Source organism: Apus apus, chromosome 1 (genome assembly GCF_020740795.1).
Source record: "Apus apus isolate bApuApu2 chromosome 1, bApuApu2.pri.cur, whole genome shotgun sequence".
NCBI lineage: Eukaryota > Metazoa > Chordata > Aves > Apodiformes > Apodidae > Apus > Apus apus.
Window position 1 is genome coordinate 96352926 of NC_067282.1, and position 27231 is coordinate 96380156.

General features: G+C 41.7%; 1 protein-coding gene across 4 annotated transcripts; it reads right to left on the reverse strand.

The window, feature by feature from the left end:
* Positions 1-1574: 1574 nt before the first annotated feature.
* Positions 1575-27211, reverse strand: SETD4 (SET domain containing 4). 4 transcript variants are annotated; one of them, XM_051614823.1, is made up of 12 exons: positions 27184-27211; positions 26440-26543; positions 25895-25990; positions 24903-24940; positions 23329-23417; positions 21951-22380; positions 20978-21152; positions 20099-20180; positions 19639-19719; positions 18510-18633; positions 7462-7491; positions 1575-1976 (listed from the first exon to the last, which is right to left on the reverse strand). In XM_051614823.1, the coding sequence occupies exons 2-12, from the start codon at positions 26507-26509 to the stop codon at positions 1860-1862; spliced, it is 1332 nt and encodes a 443-aa protein (XP_051470783.1). In that variant the 5' UTR covers positions 26510-26543; positions 27184-27211; the 3' UTR covers positions 1575-1859. The 4 variants fall into 4 exon arrangements, with proteins under 4 accessions (XP_051470783.1, XP_051470802.1, XP_051470793.1 ...); XM_051614842.1 differs by lacking the exons at positions 7462-7491; positions 27184-27211 and having other exon boundaries at positions 1576-1976; positions 26440-26857; XM_051614833.1 differs by lacking the exons at positions 1575-1976; positions 7462-7491; positions 27184-27211 and adding an exon at positions 16389-17657 and having other exon boundaries at positions 26440-26853.
* Between the last annotated feature and the right edge of the window lie 20 nt (positions 27212-27231).

Genomic DNA, 27231 nt, shown 5'->3' on the forward strand with positions numbered 1-27231 from the left:
TTCAGGTATGTGCAAAAGCCTCTCGCCTCCCCCCACCCCCAACAACTCCCACAGCATCTCCTGAGCTGCGAACAGTCCTGAGAAATCCCGGAGCTGCTGCTGGAGAAAGCGGAGAGTGATGAGGGTCAGGAGAGCTCGAGCCTGGGGGTCGACAGGGATGGATGGACAGAGTCATCCCCGGATGCCGGGCATGGATGGAAGGGAAGGGAAGAAGAAGCAGGAAGGAAGTTGTCTTCTGTGATCTCTGGCCTTCCTCTGAGCTTACGTAGATACATGGAATGGAATATCTCTGGCCAGTTTTGCCGTCTGTCTAATTCAGCCTCCTACGGGGGGGTCATAGATCTCCCTGTAGTATCTGAGCAGGCAGAGTGAAGGTGCGACCTTGAAGCCCCAGCAGTTACAAAAACATTCCACTGTCTTATCAGTTTTAGCTAAAACAGAGTGTTGCTACTTTAAAGAAAGCTCACTGAAAGAAAAAAAAAAAAAACAGCAAAAGGAAAATTGGCTTCATCCTGGCTCAAACCAGGACAACAATGTAATAAGAGAATCAAGGCAGTGCTGACCAACATGCAGCAGCTTGTGTCAGCACAACTTATGGTAAGTGCATTGATAACTGCAGTCAAAAGTTGTGTTTATGCCTTGTAGGCATAACCAAGCTAAATGTCAGGTAGCCGAATCCAGTTCTGATTAACTGAATCGCTAAGCAGGATGGAGGTCTAATGATCTATGTATCCATGACATCATTAACATCTCCAACGATCTGAAAACCAACCAGTGTCTGAGACCAGTGCTGCAGGCTGCTTCCCTGCACTCCTGTCAGCACTGGAGCCAGCTCTGCACCCAGGTGCAGTGTTTGCCAGGGTGTGTTTGCAGGAGCTGTCGTAACACACATCCCATGTCTTGTTTCCCTGATACAATCCTTCATAAGTCAGTCAGAAGCATAATTTTTTAAAAACATTATTACAGTGACAATGCTGTAAAATTATCGTCTTTAAGACATTTCTTTGGCTCCGTATGTATGTTGGAAGAGTAAGCCATGATATCACCTTTACTTTGGACTCTCAAGGGTGCCTAAGGCAATCAGGCACTTGACACGTGTTCATTTTCTTTGGGCACACCTCACACACCTTTGAGAAGCCCAGCTGTTGTGTTTTTCCAAGCAGATGTGTACCCATAGGTGCGTGCCCGTGCTAGGAAAGACACTGGCACTACACCTCAGTGTCTCCCAGCACAGGCTTCCAGTTTCCTCACACCACTCATGTGAGCCAACTGCAATGTTACAGTGAGCTACAGATTTAATTACTCTGCTGGTCTGTACACATTGCAGAAGTGTATCAGTGCTGAGGTTTTCGTGGTAAGCTGGGAGAGGAGTTAACAGCATGCTACTAGCACTATCTAACCTCAGTTGGTTTATACCAGCATGGCTGTGGTTTGGTCTTCAAACAAGTCGAAAGACAAGCAAATATCTGATGTGACCCCTCTCGCATCATGTATATTTTATGAAAGCAAACAGCACTGTGTAATGCTGTGATTCATACCTCACCGCTGAACACTCAACAGCATCATCACTTCGCCAGAACAGGTATTGCAAGTCCTTTTATTCCTCCCCAAAATGAGCAACAAATATGAACAACAGTGAGAGAATCCCATGCTCAGGTTGCTGGGGGCAGAGAGGGAGCCTCTGCTCTCCTCACAGTCGAAATGGCATCCAGTGGATCCTGCTCTGGTTTTGCGCCAGTTCTCACAGGCAGGTAAGCAGACAAAAGGCAGGTAAAGGTTACACAGTTGTAGACCTAGGAGAAGTCTGTTTTTCTGATTTCTGTTCCCTGTTTAACAAGGGAACACTATCTTCCTTGTCACTAGCACCCCAGAAATACATTTCCATAGTTGTTCATCTGGCTTCTTCTTAAAATAATGCATGGACTACACAAATGGGAGAATCTTATTTCGGCAAAGCATCTCATTGCAAAGGCATCCTGGAAAGAGAAGAAAAAGGCAAAAAACATCATTCACGTCATAAGTAAAATCACACAAGTCAAAAACTAAAAACAATTGCACACAGTCCTCAGCTCTCTTGAGACCTGACATTTAAATCTCATATATATTTCCTGCAAGTCTTACAAGAGCATCTTAAAAATATGCTTGGCTGCAGCTAAGTGATGAAGCACAAAATCCAAGTGATACATTCCAAGAATCTTAAACCAACTATCAATTACTTTTTGCTGTTCTAAATAATTTTATATTAAGAAACAAAAATTTGAGTAAGAGGCACATTGAGCCAAGGTTACTAATACAGCTTTTAAAAACTTGCATTAAGGTCTCAAAACATCTGGAGGAGAGCTATAGAGCAGAAACAAAATACCATTTTGTTTTGAGATGGTCACTGAAATCAACTAAACAGGTTATATTTCTCTTTTAAGCATTATAGGATTTTAAATTATGTGCAGTTTAAGAAGGAGGACACTGTTAGAGTGCCAACACTTTTCCTTTAAAAGCTTACCCTGACTATATGAAATTTGTAACCCAGAAAGGATTTGGCAAAGATAGGGCTCTTTAAGATTTAAATAATAAAAATGTTGAGCAATTCTTAAGTCTGTACTTAAGTCACAAGGTTGGACAGCTTAAGCAGACACAGGAGACTTGTATATTGTAATAGATACAATTGTCTAGATAAAAGGGTAGGCACCACAAGTTTCCAAACTGCAACTCTATCATTTGCTAGCATGTGGGCATTGCACTGTATTTTTTGATCATTTGGAAATGACGCAGACCTATGCCAATTCCTCCTTTTGTTTTAACTTTCTCAAAGTTATTGCAGCCCCACAATATCGGTTTGTGGTTCTGGGAAGTTGTATTATAATTTCTTTTCATTCTGCCATGAATAATTTGGTTTGCTAATCAGAGTTATCTCTCAAGTTCATCCTCTGCAAAATCAGAAACAAGCTATTTTACTGCTCTCGATCAGCGTGCTCAAGAATTATGCTAGTCCAACCCCACATACACCTTTCAGAAATCAGCTGTGATTAACGAGAGCTATTGTGATCTCTGTTACTGAAAAATATAATGGCATGCTCATATTTTCAGATGCTTTGGATAACAGTTTAGCACACATTATCTATTCAGGAAGTAGAAATCACCTCCTATGCTCACTTTGTGGCTTACAGGCATACAATGCACCTTTCATGGTTATGGAGATGGAAGAGAGCGAGAAGCAAAATACACTGGGGTGAGGATACCATCTGGGACCTTCTGAATATAAAAACATAGAAAGAAATTGCAATTCTGTATGAGAAATAAGATAATTCGTCCCAATGTCCAGTCTCTGACAGCAGCCAGGACAGATGCTCAAGGGAAAAATGCGAAAAGAATAAACATGATGGTCTTGTTCCAGTTTGCATCCAGGCCATCAGTTCTGTCCTTGTCTCGACCCTTTTGGAAACCATTTCTCTGTTTGGCCTCCAGGACCCCTTATTGCTGTAATGAGCTCAATAAACCAATTGCGCACTACTGTGAAAACTTTTCCCTTTTGTTTTTTGCTTTATAATCCCACTAGGCACCCCCTGCTGCTTGTGTCTTGAGAAAGAATATTTAATCTTTCCCTATCTGCCTTCCCCATATTATTCAGGATTTTATAGTGTCCTATCATAACCCTTCCCTACCCCATTTGTCTTTTTTCCCATACTTAGGAAAACTGGTCTGTTCAACTTATTTTCTGCAAAGATTGCTTCAGTCTCTGCACTTCTCTTCATCAATGTTAGTTTGCTGTATCCAAGAACTTATACCAGATAAGTGTGCATTATATTATTTATATTATATTACACTATTCTGTATTATTTCTATCTAAAAGGAGGTATATTCATGAGTTATTCAGAGGCTGGAAAATGCTCTCTTCATTCTCTGTCCCTTTTCCAATAATCTCTAATAGCCTGTTTCCCTTTTTCTGCTTCTGATCACTGAACCACTATTTTCACACACCAGAACCCAACAGTCGGAAGGTGACACCAGTACCCTGAAGGCAGTCAAAATCCCAGTTTAAATATCCCATTGACTTCAAGGTGTCTCAGCTGAAGAACTAATGTGCAATGGAATGAATCTGTTCCTAAAGAAAGGGCCGAAATATGGCCTGTGCATCTCTTAGCTCCTATTCACATACCTTGTGTTAGAAAGTAGGAGAAAGAATGGTTATTTTTGCATAGAACTGAATTTAACCCCAAATAGGTTGAATTGCCCAGCAGTTCTAGTTGGCATGAATTCAGCAAGAAGGACTCTCATTCATTGATTTAAACGTAAATGGTCAGAAACAGTTCACATTTGGAAGATACAAATGCTTTTTGCTTATCCTGACCATCAACAAATTGTTTTAGGAAGGGAAGAAATTCTCCCTACCTCAACTTCTTTTGTTCTTGATGGCTTTGTGCAGATCTGCATGGCTCAGACAGAAATTATACTGCAAACATGGACATATACTATCTGGGAGGGGCACTAAGATGATTAATTCATTGAGTATTTTGATCTGAGTTCAGCTTTATGCATTGTGACAGGGAGATGAGCATTTGGAAGCAGACCCTGAAATAATCTTAAAATTACACATACTTAATGGTTAAAATTATATTTTAACTATTAAAATGCATTAGGAATTATAATAGTAAATAAAAACATGCATTTGTGGAACTTCTAAGCTCTAAAACATTATGTACAAATTAGAGCAAATGACTTAGAGGAAAAACTACTTCCAATTATTGCTGCCTTCTGGTAAAAATGTTTGGCTGGTGCTTTTTTGTAAAAGACTGATCATTTCTCACGCACATCCCTGAGTTCTTGGCCCCATTTGCCGAAAATGAAGGTTCTTTATACACTTATTGCTCTGCTGATGGGTGACAAAAACAAAGCAAAACATTCCTGAGGACTCTCAGACAAGATTTACAAGAAGACAACAGTAGCTGCCTGCAGATAATAATTAAACAAGGCCCACAAGGCTTCTGGGGATAGAAGACTGCTGCAGCTTGTCTTTAATTTTGCTTGTGATCTTGCATCGTTTTGTTAACTAATTGTGCTATTGGCTTAGGAATCTCTGATGTGGCATTAATTTGGGAACTGTGGAAAAGTGACGATCATCAGAGCTGCAGCAGATGTGGCTGAACAGCTCAAGCCACAGGATGCAAAAAAAACCCTAGTATTTCTTACTGAATTCTGCCCAGTGAGAGCAGGAGCACATTCCTACACACAGGAAACTCTCATCGCAGCAGAATGAGACCAAGAAAACCCTAAGTAACACACTGTACTGCAACCAAGTTATTCCATAGGCAGGAAAACTAACCAACCTCCATTTCCTACAGGTCTGCACCCGCTGTCCCCAGCAGCCAGTGCCCCACTGGGTGCAGAGCAACCTGGCTCACTGTGCCCCAGGCTTCCCACTGTGGCACAGGGAGAGCAGGGTGGCAGCACCCCAGGGGACAGGGTGGAGGGGTGCAGGCAGAGGCAGCATGGCTGGAGGGTGGCATCCCTGCACCCCCTCCCCCTGACCCCCCAGCAGCCTTCCTAATGCTTAGAGGAGCAGCCATGACCCCGGTGAGCGACTTCACTCTCCCAACCTGTGAGCTGACTGCCCACTTGCAGCCCACTGCATACCCCACAGGCAACCCAAGAGAGACCTCTATAGGCCCTCTCACACCTAATTTAGCTAATCAGGTCTCTGGTTGCAGCCACACAAACCTCATCTGACCTCTCCTGACCAACAGTCCCACAGTGACTTAGTGCAAAATCCACAGTCCTTCATGGGGGGAGAATAACTTAACTCACTTCTGTTACAAAATAAAACAAACACAGCACTGTTTGCAAATAAGCTGTCATTTCTCTCCCATAGGATTACACAATGTCTTGAAGGGTGTGTTGACATTTAAAAGGAAATTGCATGTATATGCATGTGTTTGCATATATATTGTGCACACACACCCATGTCATTATGAGCACTGTTTCTCAGAGCATCATCTATATGATTTTGGTTAACTATAGCAAATCAAGCCACATAGCACAGTTTCCTTGCAGGAGATAATCAGGATTTTGCTATTTCATTTGTCTCTGGTGGTATAACCAAGATGCTATATCTCGAAACTGCCCACAGCCTCTGCTTCTTGCAGAGCTCAAAGCCTCCATTTCTGGAATCAAATTTCCTCTAACTATTGCAAAGAAAATTTGAGTTTAGCACAGCCAGAAGGCAAGTAAGACACTATCAAAAATCAGCACAGTTTTTTTCACATAGTCTTGGCATTTTCAGGCCAGCTTTATAAAGGCAAGGAAAGGCAGATGTCAGGCCCTTAGGCAATAATAAACGTACTCTCTGAAGAAGTTTCCAGCAATTTTGCCTTTTCTGGAAAAAAACCCTCTAAGCAGTGCTAATTTTTTCTAGTCCAGCAGCCAGCAGGAGATGGCAGAAGAGCATGCAGACTGTGACAGCAGAGGCCAGCCTGGTGGTGCCTAGTTGCAAGAGAGAGAAGTAATCCCTGCAGGGTTCCAGGACATGGAGGTGTTTCCTTCACTAAGCTGGGAGCAGCAGAAAGGAGCCAGGCAGCCATTCTCCCCTGGAGCAGCATTCCGTGGAAAGGCACAGGCTCACTTGTCTATTTTAATTTATTTGCTGAGAACACCATGGTGCCACCAAGTCACTGCTGTGTGTCAGGTGGCTGGAAGAGGTCTTGCTTACTGCAGACAACTGTTGCCCTCAGGGCTTTGCACCGGTGCTGAGGGAGTTAAGACATTACATTGGGATTTCAGACACTTGGGAATCCCTAGACCAAGGCATCAGTGACTTTTCCAGATGCAAGGCAGTAGATCTGCAGTCCTCCAGGACAGAGGGACATTTTGCACACCTAATGAGAGCCACCAGGCTGTTAGCATGCTGCAAAATTAGCCATTAGAAGTAAAAGAACCCTTCAGTGGGAATTTTGTTACACGTAAAATCAAAAATAAAATTATTAAAAGATGGGAATCCGTTACACTTCACATGCTATAAGGTTTTAAAATGCTGGAGAGCCCAGCAGTGGCATTTTTAAGCAGCGCTTGAGGCTTTCCAGGGCTCTGGGAGTTACTGTTCACCTGCTATTGTGTTGGGCTTTACTTGACACTAAGAACATCCCAGCTCAGCAGACTTGAACCATGTATGTAACACGCTATCTGCCCTTTGTCTTGATGACCAGAAAGCATGAGGGCAGAGGTGATAAGATCAATTATACATTTGTACAACTGCATTAGGGGAAAGCTGATTTATTGCAAAGCGATCTTTGAGGGAGACATTATTTAGAAAGGAGACATCAGGAGATAAACACGTGTAAATACAAACGCAGATGAAATGCAATAGCCACAGTTATCATTCAGAGGATCTGAATCTTGCCAACAAGCAAACCCACAATAAATGGCTAATAAAAATGAATCTCTGTAAAGCATAAAAAAAAAAAAGTACATTACCATTAGGTTGTGGTTAATTCTCAGACAATACTGCAAAATAAGAGTGAAGTGTTACTTCCTGTCATTTAAAGGAAAAGAAACCCAAACACCAAGAATTCTTCAGGCTAAGGAATGCAGACATACATCATGTCTGCGAGAATCATAAAAAGATCAAATGTAATATTTTCTTTCAGTGCAGACAACTGCTTTGAGATTTTCCATTCAGACAGCCTTGAAAACTGCCTCCAGCATTTGCCAATTACTACTGACAAATACCACTTGGTAGTGAGTGATGTTTTAAGTGAAATAAAACAGTGAAGAAAACTGAACATGATGAAAGGACTTTTTTTTCTTCCTCTAAAGTGAATGTAAGTTATATATTCACAAGGTAGGGTTTATGCTTCCTGCCAGTGACAAATTCCATGTGATGTTGAGCGCGGAGGTGAAGTTTGTTTGACAGTAGTAGGAAAAGAAGACAAAACTCGTTTTCATGTTCTTTTAAGCAGTCAGATATTTTCTGGCTATAAACAAAGGGAGAGTTGCTAGTACTTCTGTTCCACATCATTCTTCATAATATAAGTGCACTAATGGAGAGAATGATTCTCTAATATTGAAGTGGTCAGAGTGCAAAGAGGGCGTACAGTGGAGCTTTCTGTCAGCAGCACTTGATTTAAATAGAAGCTGCAACCTACAACCAGTAACAAACAGCTTATATCATATTTAAAAAAAAAAAATTTATCAGTCATGGAAAGCATCAAGACAGGTTAAAATAGTTCAAGCTATATGACTGCAAGAGGTGGTTAAAGAATGATTTAAATAACCAACTATTAGTCCTCTTTCGACCTCTTCTCCTTTTAAACACAAGATTGTGGTCCATTTAGCTCTACATTTACTACCTAAGACTGTCAAAGAGTATTTGTCTCAGGTCCTTTGGTCATGATATATGCTCACCTCACCATCTCTGACTGCACCCACCAGATGCAGACAAGTGTCTGGGAGGAAGGAAGGATGGCACAGAGACCCCAAAGGCCAAACCTTCCAAGAGGATCCCAATCTTTTCCTGATCTGGGCTCACACAGCATCACAACCATGTTGCCTGTTGCTTCTGTGGCACCAAGTTATCAGAAATTTGTCTCTCCCTCCCAAGGGGAGTAGCATCTTTTCCTAACTAGTACAACACTGCATAGTTGCAGCAGCTGTTTTCTGAACTATCCAAGTAATGCTCACATTTCCCCCCCTACTTGACATTCAACAGTTGCATCTTGTTATTGACTTAGATTCAAATCTTACTTTCATCTTGAACCAGTGGAGAAAGCAGGAGGGGAAGGGAATCCAAAGAATGTGGGTACATTAAGAACATTTCTCATGCTGTTTCATTTTACAGTGGTCTAGTGTTTGTTTCTTTGTTTAATAATTCTCTGCACATTTTCTTTTACAAAAACATTTATTTTTGAAATTTGGAATGCTTAACCCATAGTTTTTCCAGTGCTGCTTCTCTTTTTTTTTTTTTAAGGTGAAGGGAGTGTTTACCTTTATTGGGTGATTCTCCCAAGAACCTTAATCAATATGTTAATAAAAATAGTCAATACTGTGGTATGAGTTTCCATCTACTTTTGGTGTTACAGCTATAAACTTCAACAGGGACATTCCTTCAGACTTCAGGAAGGACTCCTGCCTCAGGCTACTACCTCAGGCTCCCTGATTATTCTCAGGGAGGCATAAACCAGGGACTCACTTGTCAGCGAGTCCCACAGGCATAAACATGGTGGCTTCACTGTGCACGTGTGTCCTGATGAGGCCCATGTGGCCAGAACATGTATGGGTGCCATTTATCAAACTATGTGCATGTATAGATCACTTGCCTGGCACACACACCAAGACCCGCATATACAGATCTCATTGCACATAAAATGCCCTTGCTGCACTGCTCAGCTGCATAGATGTGGCTGTTCAGGCACACTCTAGTCACTGCTACACCAAAGGAATTCTCTGGCCTCTGAAAGTCCCACACTAAGAACCAAATTCTGTTTTTTTTCCACCTGAACATGCCTTTAAGTAAAAAATCTAGCATTTGGCAGCCTAATCATGGCACTTCAGCTGTGCTAGGTGCTGCTCTTCTATGGTTTGCCTCTGTGCTTGCTCTGGAGGAACAACCTGAAGGGTGAGTAGATTGAAGTGGTGCAAACTCTGTGACCATCAGACTTCCACCCACACTACAGGACGTTAGCAGCATAATGCACTTCAAGAGAGCCAAGGCCAGGATATATGTCTGACAGATTAAGCAGTATCATACCTGGCCACTTCTTACCCCATTCAGCCACCTTGCACAGAGGGAATTTGAGGTCTCTCCCACACACATATTCAGCTTTCCCCCAGTGCAAGAGTTCAGCCTACACCTCAGAGCTCCCAGTGCAAAGAGTAGGTTGGTTGATAATTCATGGTCCCTGATGCTCCTGCCAGGATGTAGTAACTCCCCCACAATTGCAAAGCATTTTGTTCTTTTCTTGAAAAAAAAACAATTTAAAATAAAGGTTGAACCCACATAAACCAACTGATTTCTGTCAGCAAGCTTTGGACCACAACTATGCCTAATGAAGCCCTGAGGCCAGATATGAAAGGTGAGGTGTAACTTGGTTTGAGCCAAGTGGAATTAAATCAGAATAAAGCAGACATGGGATGAGCTGGCTGTTCACAGTTTTTGCTGGAAGTGACCAGGGACAGACACAATGTTAATTCTCCTAAGGTTCAGACCAGACGGGTCTGCTGTGCTCCTCAGTGCTTGTGCCAAGTATATATGGTTTTTTAACTGTATCTAAAAAAGGAATGGCCATTCCCATAAGCAGAGTCTTCTTTAGAGAAGTACAAGCACATGTCTTTGTCATGGTTTTCAGCAGAGATATGCTCAAGGTTGTGTTAAAAAAATCCAATTTTCTGTTGTGATTTTAGGCTGGATGCATGAGAAAACAAATCTCTGTGTATTTCAACACATTACTCTCCCCTTTCTCTCTCATATATTTTCTGAACATATTAGCCAAAATCTATCAAATATGACACAAAGGAGCATTCTCAAAGGCCATAACTACACTGTCCTTGTGAATGCTGTTGACTGTACACTCAAAGCTCAGCTCTGTAACCATCCACACCATCTTAACCTTGGAGCATACTTAAAGGGGTGATCAGGAGAGCACACCATTTGAAATGCAAGAGGAAATCTGGGGACTGCTCATTGCTTTCTGTTTCCTCCAATACATATTCCCTACCTCACTAGAACAGCTCCACACCCAAGAGTGTCCCAGCCAGGGCAGCTCACATCTTCCAACTCCTACCCCAAACAGTAGGGAAACCCCACCAGTGAATGATGGTGGGAGGTGCTTAATGTCACTCCACAACAGAGGGACTGACTGCACTGCACACCAGAAGCCTGACATGAGAGATTTCCCACCTGGCAACACAGAGGGATGCATGCCAGTCTCCATCTGGGCACAACAACACGGAGCAGTGAGACACCCATAGGGACCAGCACAACTAAAAGGCCCCTCTATCACTGCACCTCTAGCTCAAGGAGTACTGTTTCTCCCCTGTCCTTCAGCCTAGAGCCCCTGCTCTAACATTGCAGAAAACGTGCAGAAAACATGCCAAACCAGGGTTGTGCAGCCAAATAAACCCAAGAGCCTTGCTCTCATGAAGATAGGACAGCACTGGCTGGCCACAGCATGGCACACACACACACATACCTGCCTGATGCTACATGATTTAGTAAAGAGTTTCTGTCCCAGACTGTGTGTTTACCCCTTTCACCTTCCCACACCTTCTCCAACCTGCTCAGAAATGGCCACCCTGGCTACTACACCATTTCTGGTGGAGCAGCTGGACTGTCTAGCTATCTCGATGAACTTTGAGGCAGAAAAAAGCCAAATGGGAGTGTGTGCTCTTTATTAGTGTACAAAATATCCTCTTTCAAGTGGGACCACTCTGCCCCTTCTGTCCTAGCCCACCCTTCCCTTCTGCCTTCACAGCCCAGCCCACACTGCACTCCCAGCAGGCCTTTAGGAGACTTCCATGACCTCCACAGTGTTTTCTCACTCCTGAGCCAGGGACTGGCTAGGCCAGCATCTAAGTACTGATCAGAAACAGTCCAGAGCAGCATGAGTCATCTTGGGATGGCATTGTCCCTTCTGATCTCTCGCCAACATCCTCTGCAGGCCAGCCCACCCACAGCAAAGCATCTCTGTCAATGCAAAGTTCATCTTGTGGGGAGGATACACAAATTCACTGGCACTTCTTTGCTGCAAAGGGGACTGGCTTCTTATGGATAGATACAGCCCTGGATGGTGGGCCTGGAGGGGTGGTACAGACAGGCATGGCACCAACCTCATGCTGAGAACGTCCCTCTGTCCTCTCCATAATCCTCATTGCCTGCCAAGGGTCAAAAAAGTCAAACTACCAGTGCCAGCTCCTTCCAGAGCAGCCTCAGCGGGAGGGAGCTACTAAAATAGCACATCCAGTGCCTGTTGCATGTATCTTCAAGGAATACAGCACTCATCTGGCAATTTCTCCAGCCCAACTCTGGCATCCCAGTGGAGACATAAAGCATTAGACACAGCTCACCCTGCCACATGTGAAACAAGTACAGGTGTATGTAAAGTGGAAAAATGTTCTTACATTAAAAGTGCACTGCAAATACCTGCCTCCTAACATGCACAGGGTGGTATCAAGACTGGCATGCTGCAGTATGATCCAGCACTGGAGGCAGGGAAAAAGAGCCAAGGAACAGAAGAGAAGGCTTCAGGAGAAAACAGTGGCTTTGCAAGTTGCAGATCCCTCCACTTCTCTTTTTAGCTACAGTGCAACTGGGACAATCTGAAGCAGCTCTAAGGAAATACAGAGCAGACACACACTGGCTGCTTCAGAAGACCCTGGAAAAGTGAGCAAAGCAACAAGCACACATCAAAAGCCATAAGCAGACAAAAAGTACGAAAATGGGCAGTGAAGAAATCCCCAGTGAAGGAAAGGGTCAAACACCAGCTTATTACCATTAGACACTGGAGATCAGACACAAGGGGGAGTCCACAAAATCGCCCTACACAGAGGAAATGTTTCAATCAGAGTTCAGTCAGCCACATCACAGGATAATATTGAAAAAGATCTGTGCAAAAGATGAATCTGGCTCCTAATCTCTGAAGAAAAAGCACATGAGAAGACAGCTCTCCATTGCATAGGGTTAAGTTAACGTAACAAAGATTATTTGAGTGATTAATTATGTCTTGGGTGATTGTTTCAAGGAAGAACATGATCCAACTTGAGAGAGGCACAACTCCAATGAAGTTAAAATACAATAAAACTAAGAGAAGATAAAAGATTACAAGGTTTCGCATTTCATTTGAAACCAGCTGAAAGCAAACTACATTGTCAACTATTTATGTAATACCAACCACGGTGTATCATCGAAGACAACACTTTTTACTACTAAAACCAAAATATACTAAAGAGGATTACAATTGCATATGGATACACTCATTTCTCGCTTCTCTGTAGTACAGTTGCATCATCTAGTGGACAATACAGAGATTGCATTAGCTTTACACTCATTTTACAGTTTACCTTGGGGCTCATTTGGTATCTTTGCTTTTACACTGGATATAGCTCATTGCAGTACTTTCTAAAACTTAATGCTGCAATTATAGATACCCACTAAAATATTTAGTAGTATGAATTTGAAATGGATTTTTTCTTCTCACTCCAACCTGTAACAGACTGATGCCACCTAAGCTTTGCCACAGACAGGAATAAAACCAAGTTCTAGTTGAATCCAGTCACTGAGCTGGGATTTCTCTGCTTTTGTGCTGAAATGATAAAAAATGTTAATTTCATATGGTTCAAAATCAATTGCTAGACCAAACAGGGAAAATTTGTTAATCTATTAACAACTTTGGTTTGTATTTATTGTGTAAAAAAACCCCACAAAACAAAACATAAATCTCTTTTTGAGACAACTTTCCTCTGTCTTAGAGTTCATTATCTTCATCTCTGTAGTCACAGATGCAGGGAGTGCAAAAAAAAACCAGTTCAAATTATGCAGAAATGTGACATTTCTAAAGAGGCATTCTTTAACTTCTAGGTGGGGAGGGGCTCTATACCCTGGGAGATGTCATTTTTAAAGGCTCTTTCTTTGGAAGTGTAATCTTTGAAATGTTTTCATAATGTACCTAAAAGCTTTAAATATCAGGCTATGAGAGTTGATACTCCCTTATCTTGTCCTGAAATGGACAGGTCTAAAGGCACTTAGCAATGATGGATGATCTCCACACATTACAGCTGAAGAAAACTGTAAACTAGAAGCCACTTTCTGTAGAAGATCAAAGAAAATCCATGCTGTATTTACATAAATTGACACAGGAAAGATACTGTCATAAGGTTTCATGTTTATCACTTTTCAGTGACTTCAGACGGCACTAAATCAACTCCCTTCTCTCAAAAAAGAAAAAAAAAAATCAAACTGTGCTATTTCTGTCTCACACTTATCAAAAGAAATAAAGCTTCCTTCAGTATATGTACCCAAACCCAGTGTCCTCCCTGCAGTCACAGAAAGAGACCTGCTTTACCACTCCTTTGCACAAGCTGGAAGACAATCTGCCTCACTGCCATGGTTTACAAGATGTCTGTATTGCTAATGGTAAAAAGCTAAGGCTTATTGCTACTATTGCTGTGATGTTCAGATACAATCTGGAAGGAAATTTATACAAAGATGGAAATGCAGTCTTTCCACACTAGGATCATGGCTAAATCCCTTCTTAGACTAACAGAAAGCCAGAGCCAAATGTTAGCAGCACATCACTAAAGCCAAGTGATTAAGACGTTAGCAGCTCAAAGGGGCTGTAGTTAAAGTAGAGGCTTAGAGTAAGCATCTTCACTCTTCATAAACCTGATTTATTGTTTTGCAAGACAGCGGGAGAGCACTCCCTGTGCAGTTACTTGTTCAGGCATCATAGCTCTCAGCCCAGCCCTGTCTTCCATGTAGTTTAGGTTCAAGTCAAAAAAGAATTTAAGCTTTTGCTGACTAGGCACATACATATATAAATGCTGAACGATCATAGGTTCATAGAATCGTTCAGGTTGGGAAAGACCTGCAAGGTCACCCAGTCCAACCTTGAAACATCATGACCTGTGTTAGACTGGTTTATTCCTGTTAAAAGTCCATTGCTGTTGATGTGTGTTACAAAAGTACTAGTTCAAATTCCATAGTTTATTCCGGCAGGATTTTGCCTTTGACACAAAATACACTTGACTCTATTCAGAACACTTGCTACAGTAGGCTGGTGGCTTACTGCTGTGCTTACATGCAAGAGACAGACAAGCATTTCAGACTTCCTACTCTACAGCACTGTCAGGTCCCCTTCCTACACTCCCTGGAAGGGGTGCAGGAGTTACAGAAGTAGAGCCCGTATTCAAACCACCAGGCAAAAATGTGTAGCCTGTAGTGCAACATTGAAGAAAATAAACTTCTGCCAAACTAGTATCCAGCTTGCAAGACACATAATACAGAAGTTGTCCTTAAAATAGCCATCTACAGAGAAAAGAAAAAAAAAAACCACAAAACAAACCACCACCCAAACCACCACCAAACATCCTTATCTCTTTTAACTATGGTATCACCTTGTAAAATTATAAAATGAGAAACACATCTGTTCTTAGAAAATGAAAAAGTTTTTATTGAAAGCAAGTAAGAGGTCCAACAGTTCAACTGTAATCTTCAAAACTGCAGGACATGTTCAAAGCAAGATTTCCTGTAGCCTAGTACCCTGTTGACCACTGTGTCCACCAGCACCTTAAAAGACCAAGCACAGGTCAAGCACAAACCATCAATAACCACCCAACCTTCAGGTATTTTACTATCAGGGGATTACACAAGACCAAAGTTGTTTGGCTGGTTGGCTGTCTTCCATGCATATGTGCTCTGCACCCCTGTCAACTTTTGTATCCATACTCCTTCATTAACCTCAGCAGATTTGTTACCACACTGTTTTAAATCTGGCTTCTTCAAGCTTTCTCTGACAGCCTTTACTTCTTGTGCTGTGACAGCTCAGTCACCATCCCCCCACTTCATGCCATCCATGACTTCTATAGACCTTTTTTGGACCTAACTGAAATTAATGAACAATAGTCAGAGGGTCAGGGTCTCAGCCTCACTATCTCTGTGGCAGCCAGGTTCAGCTGTAAGGAAGGACCCCATGCAAACAGATGAGATTTGCCCTTGGTGAGGTTAGTAGATTGTGTTCCCAAATTCCGCAGCACCCAGAAGGTACTTCAAAATGGGACTGACCAGAGTATAAAATATGGTGCCAAGTGACTTTTCAGGGGTTAAAACCACAGTTTAGGCAAATAGGTAATTAAGTTGGTCCAAATGATAAAAGAAATGCTCTTCAATTCCTCTCCCAACCCATTCACCCTGTCCTCTGCTGTGAAATGTAAAGTAACCATGCACTGTTAGCATCTCCATGTGAACTACACAGAAAGCCTGAGAGTACAAAAGAGTCTCAGTGCATTAGAGTAAACAAGGGAGAAAATAGCTTATTTTCACAATATCCTTAATCCTAGGAAGAAGTTATGAAGATGGCACCTCAAACCCAAGAATGTTTGGGTTTGGAAACTGAGTAACAGCAGTTAAGACTTCTCAGTTCCCCCAGTGCTTTGAATCTAAAGCAACATATCCTTCTAGAAGAAAAGGCCCTTCTCAGAGCTCCAGGTATCAAGACATTTCCTGTCTCCAACGAACCGATGCAGAAAAAAAGCAGTGAAAACCCTGGAGCCCTGAAATCCAAGAAAGTTTACACAGGAACATTCCTGTTCACAAGGTATTAAAGAAAGTCTGAAAGTGCATTTGAGCTTGAATACTTAACAGTTTTCACTTGTTGCATTTTTTCTTTAAATTGAATCATTAGTAGAATGCCTTTACTGCTGTATACAATTTCATTTATTTCAAAAATAGAGAAGTCTTGTAGAAAGTATACCAATATATTTACAAAAATAAACACTCTTTAAAAACACAGCTCTTAAAAAATGCTAACAACAGTAATGAAAAATTCTACAAAATGTGATTCCCCACAAAATGGAAAATAATCACAACACAACCACAATTATAAATTAAGTTTATATACCTTAAGTAAGAGTCCTGCCCTGAAACACCCTTTGAAGAAGTCTCTCTCTTCTCTAAACTACATAGGGTGCTCAGGCTCCCTACCTAGGTGGAACTCATGCTGAAAGGCAGCTCATGAGACTAGCCCCTTATAGACATTTCTCAATGTGATCACCAGAACTGAATGGAAACCAAATTAATTTCCTGGGTGGTCTTCGGAACAAGAAACTAAGTTCAAAGTGATAACATCCTTTCAGTTCTCATTCCCAGCAGGAGCCAGACCACACATTAGTGAGTCTGGAGGGAGCTTTGAGAGTGAAGGAAGGAAATTCACACTTCCTTATACCCAAGAAATACTTGATTTGAAACTGTTGAGGGAATGATTTGGAGATGGTCACAAAAGGAACAATCTGTGCTCTAGTTCACATCTATTATACCAGCAATGAAGAGGCTCCACACAAACTGCTAAGTCCTAGGGACATGTACAGATCTCAGGGAGAAAGTAAAGAATCAGTATAAGGCAAATATAAGTGGCTCTATCCTCTGCCTCTCTGTCAAGTGCCAGAGCACAAATACATGCTGAGGAGTACCTGCTTGACCCTATGATCCATGCTTTAGCCACACATGCAGCCTAGGACTGCTGGAAGCCCACTATCTTGGGGCTGCACAAATTACCCCAGAAGCTGTTCTGCTCACAGCAGCCATGATTTGGGCAAGATGTGATGAAAGCCACCTGTGCTTCCCCCCCACCATTTGGGCTACCATATCATACTACTGAAGAAGCTCATCAAAGAACTAAATAAGACTCTGGGTCCTGTGTGGCCCTGTGAACAAAAGTAGTCATATTCTGATGACATTTTACATTATTCTTTGCTCCTCAGATCCATTACAATAGCTGAGCAAGGCAAAAGAGATCCAGTCAGCCACGGCTATCACAACTCCAGATAGGTCAAGCTGTTGCCATGTTCAAGTTGCAAAGAATCTCAGCTGATTTTTGTAGTATCTTCAGATCTTCCAAGCGAAGTGCTTCTACCAAAGCCAGGTGTTTTTTGAGTTTCTCTTTGCTCCTTTTCAATTGGGAAATCTGAAGTTTATACAAATGGGATGAAATTACAAAATATAGGACATGAACATTAAATGTGTGGAAAGCTAATCTGTAGTGGGGATTCCATGAACTGTATCAAAACAGTCTTTTTTTTTAATCTTTTACAAGAGAAATTGTCATAGTAAACAAAAAATAAGGGGAAAAAGGCAGGGGGGAGAAAAAAAAATCATCATGTGAATAGGAAGCAGATCAAAAACGAGGACAGGAAGGGAAATGTTTACCTGACATCAGGCTCCTATGTCTGTACTATCCTCAAGACATTGCTCAAGACCAGATTCACCTCATGCTCTGTGCGCATACGTGCCTCACTGGCAAAACTGTGGGTTTAATAACCCTCTTTCATGATAGCTATCCAACTTGACATTAAGCACACATGTTGTTTGCCAAAATTCAGAAAGGAAGGACAGATTTTTTTCTAAGAGCACAGACCTCCCTCACAGGAGACTAGCTCATTTGGCTTGACTGGCTTTAATGAACACAACCTTAAGTTTTTGCAACAAGGCACTTGTGGCAGGTCTGCAGCATCTTATGTGCCCACCTCATAAAAACCTGATTTTTCTTTTAAGAAGTAGGCTCAACAAACACATTGATACTGTAGGCAGAGAAAGGTTAAACACTTTTCACTTGTTCACAGGTTTTGTATAAGCTTTGTAACAAGGTTCCTTCCCTTGCTGCAGCCACTAATTCAGCTGAGCAATTGAGTGCTGTCAGTCACCCCAGAAACAAATCCTACACCACTCCAGTGTAGTCAATTCCCTCCCTCACTCTGTTCTCATCCCAGAAAATTACACTGCTCTACATTTCTGTTAGGAGAGAAATGACTCAAATTACCTGGAGAAGAACATGCTGTGTCTCCTCTATGAGAAAATGGCATATTTTTGCTGTTATACTCAAAGTCTGCTGTTCATTTCTGGCTGAAATTACATCACCAAGCAGCGTTCTCCTCCAGCAAGTACTAGAACAAAACACACAATCTCTATTCCCCAGCAGAATGATAAACATATGGTTATGCTAAGAATAAAATCACTGGCACAAGGCAAGTAGAGTCAAGCATACATGAAAAAGACACAAAGCATTTTGATATAAAACTGGTAAGGCAAGCAGAAGAGAAGAGAGATTTAATGGTCTGGAGCAGCACATCCAATCCTTCAACCCTTTCAGCCAAAGCCACAGTCTGCACTTAGCCCACTGCTTTGGATCTTCACTGCTCTGCCACGCTGCCAACTTGAGCAGCGCCAGTGAGGAGTAAAAGCTAATCCCTCACAACTTAATTATATGGCTTTTGCTAAACTTCACCTCACACACTGACATGTCATGGACTTGAAACCAGTACCATGGGAATTTATTTTTAATTCTTATAATTGACTGATTCCACTCAGCAATGAATCTTCCAAGCATAAATAGCTTTGAAAAAGAGAAAACTTACTCTTTTAAATTATTTTTTTTTAATTTACTATTACAAACAAAGCCCAAGTAACCATTTTCTATTAATGCTGTCTGAGTTAAATTTACCATTTGGAACAAACAATCAAAACTGTGCTGACAGTCACCGGAGATTAATTTTAGCTTACTTGGTCCTACAATTTCAGAAGTAGCCTGTGGAACACATGCTTTAAAGAAATCAAGCAAGGTCAAGAGCATTTAAAAGTTTAATCAAATGAACAGGAAAAAGGTCTTGAGTCTGAACCTCACAGTAATATCTGGTTCCCAAAATATAAAAGGAAAACAATGGGGTGTGTCTACTGTTTAATGAAAGAAAGCAAAAGACAAAAGCAGCAAATATGCAATGACTTTATATTATATAATGTTCTCTGTCTTCTTTCAGTTCTCACCTGGAGTCAATGAGATAGACACAGGAGATCCAAAACAACTGTCCCAGTATCTCACACAGAGCCAAGAGCAGATAAAGGAAAATAGCACATGCACTTTGTCTAAATATTAAAAAACTACTGAACCTTACAACTCATCTGCTCCAAGACTTAACAACTTGAGGGCTGTAAGGAGTCTCCAAGATGGTCCATCCCATCCAAAGGTCAGGTTGCTAAAGAGTCAGAAAGGATGAGATGCAGAAAGTATGGTGATCTTTTACAGTATAGCTTTCTTCCTGACAAGTGTCAACAAGGGAAGATCTGGTCTTCAGAACTAGAAGACTCCCTGATTCCCCTACTCTGCTGCTGTCCACAGCTAGGACACTGCCTGGACCTTGAAACCTACCTTAAGCTTTGAGATTGATGTTTATCACTCATATATGCTCTCACAAATAGCAAGCAGATCAGTTTGTTTAATAAATAAATAAATAAATAAATATTAAGCAAACTTAATTATTTTACACTGGGTTTCAATACCAGAAGAAAATTCTTACTCCCAGAAAAAAATTAAAAGAAAGTTCACAGGGAAACAAAAAAACTCCCAATACCTACTCTAAGAAATCATGATCCTTTAGAATGGAAAGTTTTGCACTTCTCTGCTTGTCCAGTGGTGGAAAATATCTGAGGAGAGTATCTGCATAAAAACACATTATAGATATTTAAATAAATTGTATGTACAAGAAACAACAATTCTTTATTCTGAAATGACATTTCAATAATATTTTTTCAAGTATGTACTTCTCAAAAACTAACAGTAATCTCCAGGATTGTATCCTTATAATGGAAATCCCAACTCATACCAAAGCTGTCACCCACTCTCACCAGCTTCAGTCCATTGGGATCAGGATTTAAATCCTGAAGTCAATGGTATAATAAAAGACATTCAACTGGAAGCCCTACATACATGCTGGTAAGAACTGCAATTTTACGGAAGTTACCAAAGAATACTTTCAATTTTAAAACTCCAGTTCTTAAACTCTATGCAGTTCAAAGTGGTAAAAAACTTGTCACTGCTTGACTCAGGTCTGACAACAACGCTCTCGATCCCCTCCCCCTCCCACTCAGGTAGGGAAGGAGAGAGAGAAAAAGAGATAGACTTGGCTGGATTGAAAAAAAAAAATATATCAGTAAAAGGAAAACTGGCTTCATCCTGGCTCAAACCAGGACAAAACTCTATTCTCCTTCTTAGAAATGCACACAAATACTTTGATGGTACTAAGAAAAAAAATCATAATGCCTTAATAAGCATTGTACATATTATGCACTGTGCATATATATCTACATACATGCAAGTGCATTAACTTCTTCACTATACTTTAGTTATCCCTGTTTACCCATGCCTTCTTTTGAAAACAGCTAGCATCAATATGCTCAGATGCCCTGCTCTCTACTGTTGTACCTTTCAATATTAAGAGAGTCTATAAAACCAACCTGATGAGACATAAACACTGCTGTGAGGGTTATCAATGGCAACAAATCCATATTCTAGTAGCAGGCGCTGGTTATCATGAGGCCCATAGGAGATAAATACTTCTTCGTATTTTTTGCACTGTGAATTTGTCCAAATTTCGTAGCTTCTTGTCTGCTCATTAAATGCAGCCCTTACCTTTGAGAAGTTAAAAATAAAAGGTTTACTCTTGGCAAGAAGACAGGATGAAAAAGGCGTTAGGCCCTGAATATGAAAACACAAGAGCACTGAACACTTCCCAAACAGTGGAACAAAACAGTGTTACAGATGTCTGAGAAGGCAACCCATTTGGATGATTCCACACCAGGTTTACTCTATAATACTGGTATAAAGAATAACAAATATCAAAACCTTAGCGCAGATTATGTGCCACCCACTCTGTAGACCTAGTACGGAGGCCCCAGAAACACAACTAATGATGGCTTCATGCAGAGTTGGCCACTTCTGTGCTATCCCAGCTCTGTTGGCACATAGTCCCTGACATAAGGTGGAACTGCTGTACACACTTTCCTAAAGCTACCCAGAAGCTTCAGCAAGAGATGAAGCAATACAGAGACCATGTAAGTCAAGATTTGTCCCAGGAGGTGAGCCTTTCAGAAGAGCAGGGTAGGGTTATATTTACAAGTTACTTTTCCCAATAGCTACCCCAGACACAAATCTCACATAACCATGTGGACTTTCCCTGCACCTTTGCTTTGCTACATAAACTGAAACATTTGAATCATCTTTATTCAATTGCTTTTGGCCGAATAACAAGTTCCAGGGTTTATATGAACCGCAAGTACTCAGCCTGTGTGTGTCCTCAATGGACAACTTCCCAATATGAGATCTCTCACTGACCTCCAGACTCTCCTAATCCATCACACAAATGCACACTCTATTGAGATAGTGCATTCGCAAACAAAGAAATTAAGTGATCTATTTAAAGTTTCTTACCTGCACATTTGGACTGTGGTTTAGCAAATCTAAATATGGTGCCAATGCATAAACATCTGGCTCAAGAGAAAAGCATTCCCTCTGTGAATGTTTCATGTATATTGTCCTGGTATTAATAGTGCACCAAGCCCACTCTAGAGCACTGTAGTTAAAAATAGTTCCTGTGTTCTCAGCAAACAAAGGCTGCAGGGAAGAGAAAAAAGCCTTGGAGGACATGTACAACTCGTGGACTGTTGTTCTCTGCTCCAGAGCCTTCTTTCTTAATGGTTGGGGAAGCAGGTTTACTATGTCATGCTCCAAAGAAACAGGACAAGTGTATGTTTCGGGTAAAACATCCAGGTATGGTTTCCACAGAGACTTCTCACCAGCATGCTTCTCTGCTATTAAAAATGTGCACAGCGCTATCAAAGGAGATACAGGAGGCTTCCATCTATTAGAAAATAAAATAAAAATACCAACATAGCAGATACACAGAGGTGAGACAGGAAATGAATGCAGCAGTACTTTATCTCCCTTCCTCCCTTCTAGTTCTTTTAAATGTTATAAATAGCTTCTATTTTAAACTTCTTTGTAGTTCATCTCCAAGTTCTTTTGATGATTTCAAAGGGGCTATAAAAGCTGCTTTCTAGTAACAATTTCAGCCTCAAATCTTGGGTTGTTTTTTTTGTTTGTTTTTTTTTGGGGGGTGTTCTAGGATGCATAACAAGTACTCATTGTCCAGCATAAGTATTTCCTCTGAATTTTATAAAAGGCCACAGTCATATGACTGCTTTGCAACCTGATTTTATCTTCCTTCTCCTATTGAAGCAAATTCACAAATTCCCAATAAACCATTCATAACTGCCATTTAGCTCTAACCTGGCTCTAGAGACTGGCCAAGCTCAAGTCTGTATCATTCCACCAACTCTGCATGACTAAAAGGGGATAGATACTCCGTGTCCAAACCTTGCTTATCTGAACATTCCACATGTCTGTGATCTTTTACAAGGACATGTAGTAATAGGACAAAGGGGAACAGTTAAAAAGTGGGTAGATTTAGGTTAGACATTAGGAAGAAATTCTTTAGTGTGAGGGCGGTGAGACACCGGCATAGGTTGCCCAGAGAAATCATGGATGCCCCCTCCCTGGAACTGTTCAAGGGCAGGTTGGATAGGGTTTGAAGAAACCTGGTGTAGTGGGAGGTATCACACTTTTGCAGGGCAGGTGGACTAGATTATCTTTAAGGTCCCTTCCAACCCAAACCATTCTATGAAAGTCCACAAGAAATCCTTGCACAAGTTAGAGGATGCAGTATAAAGTCCTACCACCACTTCAGATGATTCATCTACTAATGAGCAACCCACAGTAAAGGCAGCTTGCCATGTCACTTTTCACTTACTTCATAATGTATTCTCCCAAGCAGCTACTAAGGACAGTGGCCGTGGTGAGTAAGCATTTCTCAGGCAATGAAATAATCAGATCCCCTGTCTTTAAGGGAAGAAAAAAAAACAATCACACACAAACAGTAGTAAAGCGTAAATGACTCATCTACTACATGATTTCTGAACAGGAGGCCATCCTGCAGAGAACACTAATGTTAGGAAGCAAACAGATGTGACGCTGAAATTGATGGAAACTGGCATGATTATAAGACAGTCACAGTTCAGGGAAGTAGGACCACTGCAGTCATGTGCAGTCATGTGCAGGAAGTTAGCTGTTCACAGGAAGTCTTGTGCCTGGCTACTCTCTTTGTACTGAGATATAGCTTAGATTAGATCTCACAAATACCTGAACTTCTATCAACATAGCGGTATGGGGTAGGGATACTTGAGGTCATGTTCACCCTGACCTCGTTTGCCAAGCTGCTGTGTGTGTAAATTAGCTTTCATGCCTGGCTTGAGCCATGTGTCCCTGCCTGTAGGGAGAGGATATGAATCAAGTCAATGCTCTCCTCTTTCCACACCTCTCCTGAGCTTCCCTATCTTGCTCAAGCCCAACAAATCTAGCTCTCATCTCCCTTACTGCAGACTCCCAGTATTGCAGATAATCTGAGCCTCTGGCTTCAATGGCTGGCTCTAACCCTGAGCCAGCATGAGAACACACACTGCTCCCTACACGACTTCTCCACTGCGTCTCTTGCTGTACTCTCTATTTTGCAAAATGTTCTTGGTCTGATTACCCGCCCTTGGATGTACCAATCCCACATCCATTTGGAAACTTCTCCAACAAGCCTATTTCCTCAGAGGCACTTCTCAGTCAGAGTTCAGTCTTTCTGTGCCAGTATCTGACTGGCAAGGTTTTTTTTTCATTCCCCTTTTCTGCTGGGAATGTCTGAGAAATTACAGATTCTTTAGCTGGTCTACAACAAAGAAGAGTGCCATCAAAGTGAAGTTAAAGCTGTGGTTTCCCATTGTGGGTAAGATAATATAAAGTCTAAAGCTCCTTAAAGCTCCATCCCTTTTCTCCATGCCCCTCCTGATATGCTACTGGCCTGACCAAGGTGGGAGATTTCAAGAAAGAAAACTATAAAAGCTAATATTTTTTTCAAAGTGTGAGTTCTCTGTTAGTTAAGCTTCCTGATGCAACTTATCACACTAGTGAGGGAAGACTGCTACAGCCAGTGCAAAGGAAGCTCTGTGAGCCAGTGGCTGAGGGAGCAGGCATACAGGAGGGAAGAGCCCTGCTCCTTATGGTTCCAGTCAGCCACTGATTGCCTTAAGCTGAAACATGAGACTACACACTGAATCTCTGTAAACGAGTACAGGAAAGTCTTCATCCAACAAGTCCTCATGGTGCGTAGGACATAATCTTACAGACATGTCAACACTGCAAATTCTGGTATTAGACCAGAAATTACCTTCACAATAAGAACTGTGAAAACCTTGACTAGAATTTTGAGCTTTGCTTGTTACAAAAGTTGTTACGTCTCAAAAGGACCTGAGGACCTCTTGCATTAGAATCAATGTTACTAACCTGAAGAGCTTTTGTTGTCATCACTCCTCTTCCTGTATCTGAAGCAGGAACAAGAAGGATGATTAAGTACACGCATGTATGTAAAATACAAGAGACTATGACAAGTTGCAATAAATTAACAGGCAAGGAAAACCTCTAAAAGAATATTATCTCTTACAAATCATAAAAGCCAATTATGGATTGCTCCAGATCTAAACCTCATTTCTTTGTTCTCTGATTCTCTTTTTATCTTCCAGGACCCTGTGAAAACCCTTCCCTTGCATCCCCTGCAAAACCTGCTGTCCAGCTCTAGCAATTACTCAACTTCTTTTTCTCAGATTTTATTTAAACACATCTTTCATCATCGGCTGTTGTTCTTGGTTTCAGAGTTTTAATTAAACTTCACAATTTCTATTCACAACATTATTTTCTGATTCATACTAGTCTCTCTACTTTCTCTTTAATACTGCAAAAGTTTTCCAAACATAATCTACTTCAAGACAAAAAATACAAGTATATTCCTTTATTGTAAACAGTACTAAGTGAAATCTCTAAAATCATTTAATTAACTGTATCACTAGATCTATGATTCTATCTGCTGAACTTGCACAGGGAAAGATTAAGACATTATAACAGGGTTATGTTCCAACACTGGAAACACTTAAAAGAGATATTACTTTAATCCTTAAAATTTTGCTACTATCAGTTAAAATCTTGGTTTCTACAAGGAATGCAGCATAGGTGTGCACATTTTACAGCATATCAGAGTATTCTTGTACAAGAGTTTTACACAAAATTGTCATATAAGAAAGAGGTTACACTACTTCAGGCATCCATCTTCACTAGCTTATGTTAAATGTCATTCATGTGCGTTTGCCAGAAGTCCTTAAAAAACTAAAGACAACTGGCTTTTTCCTGATTCCAGCCAGGTGTGTGATTTAAAATTAAAGCAAGAATCTAACAGCCTTAGAAGAATACAAAATTTGCATCACCAAGAAATAATTAAAACGTACCCCTGAATTCTGCTGGCCTTAAATTACTGTCTTCAAATCCTCTGTCTTTCAGCCACTTTTTAAGTTTAATGTATTCCAGCTTGTGACTGCAATTGACTGAAAATAAATAAAGAGGGGATTGATGCTATAAAATAGCACTCTGTTGGAAAATAAAAGAAATTGAAAAAAATTACTGTATAATAAGAAAAGTTGTGGTTTGGAAATTTTAGTACAGCATAATAGAATAGCAAGAGAGGCTCTCCTTGAACTAGGCTACTAAGTTCTAAGTGTCTGGAACTCAGAACTGTCAGAGTTATGCAGCATATTCAAGGGTCTAGGAATTTAAGAATAATGTAGTATTTGCCATTAGCCAGAAAGAGAGCTCACCATGATTCACCATGCTCTTCTTGGAACTGTAAATTAATGCCAGAATATTTGCATAGAAAAAGCTAACACGAATGTCATTTTCAAAGCATAAAGGTGTTTGACGAATATACACTATAAAAATGACACCTTGACAAACAGTGGGCTATTTTATTATGTAGCAGTACTTCCGGAGATAGTACCTCCATCCATACAACTTCGCAAGTGTTTTCTTCTTCTCTTTCGACACGTCCGGCCTCTGCTTTTCTTCATGTGAAGAGAGAGATTTTTGCCTTATTTAGAAAACCTGCATTAAATAAATAAATGAATAGATTACTCAAAAAATGTTTAAAGCCCGTTTCAAACACTGCACGTTTTCTCTTACACATCAATCCGAGAAACCAGAGCACTGCCTGCTGAATAAGCTGCCTCTCTCAAGTTCATAAAACGTACCACGAGCAAACGCCGAAGCGAAGGCGGGTGGTAGGTGGGAAGTAAAAGGGGGAGCCCTCACCACGGAATCACGGAACGGCTGAGGTTGGAAGGGACCTTCGAGATCACCCAGTTCCAACCCCACCGACCCCCCCGACCACCACCCAGGCCTCGGCGCGGCGGGGACCCCCCGCTCCCCCGCCGCACGGCCAGGCCTCCCTCCCCTCTCCCAGCTCCGACAGACAAAAACTCGCGCGGGTCCGTCTGTGCCCCCTTAGACGCTTAAGTCAGCGGAGATCGAAGCGCGTCCAGAGACACCCCCTCCCCTCCCCTCCCCTCGGCGGCCGGAGAGCTGCTCCCGAGTCCCCCAAGGCCTGAAATCATGGCGGGGTAGAAGGCAGAGGTGGGGACGCCATCCCCCCCCCCACGGCCCGCCATCCCCCGCACGGCCCACCGCCCCACGGCCCGCCATCCCCCCCGCCACCACGGCCCGCCATGTCCCCCGCACGGCCCACCCGCCCGGGACACCGCCGAGTCTCCCCTCCCGCCTCCACCCGCCGCCC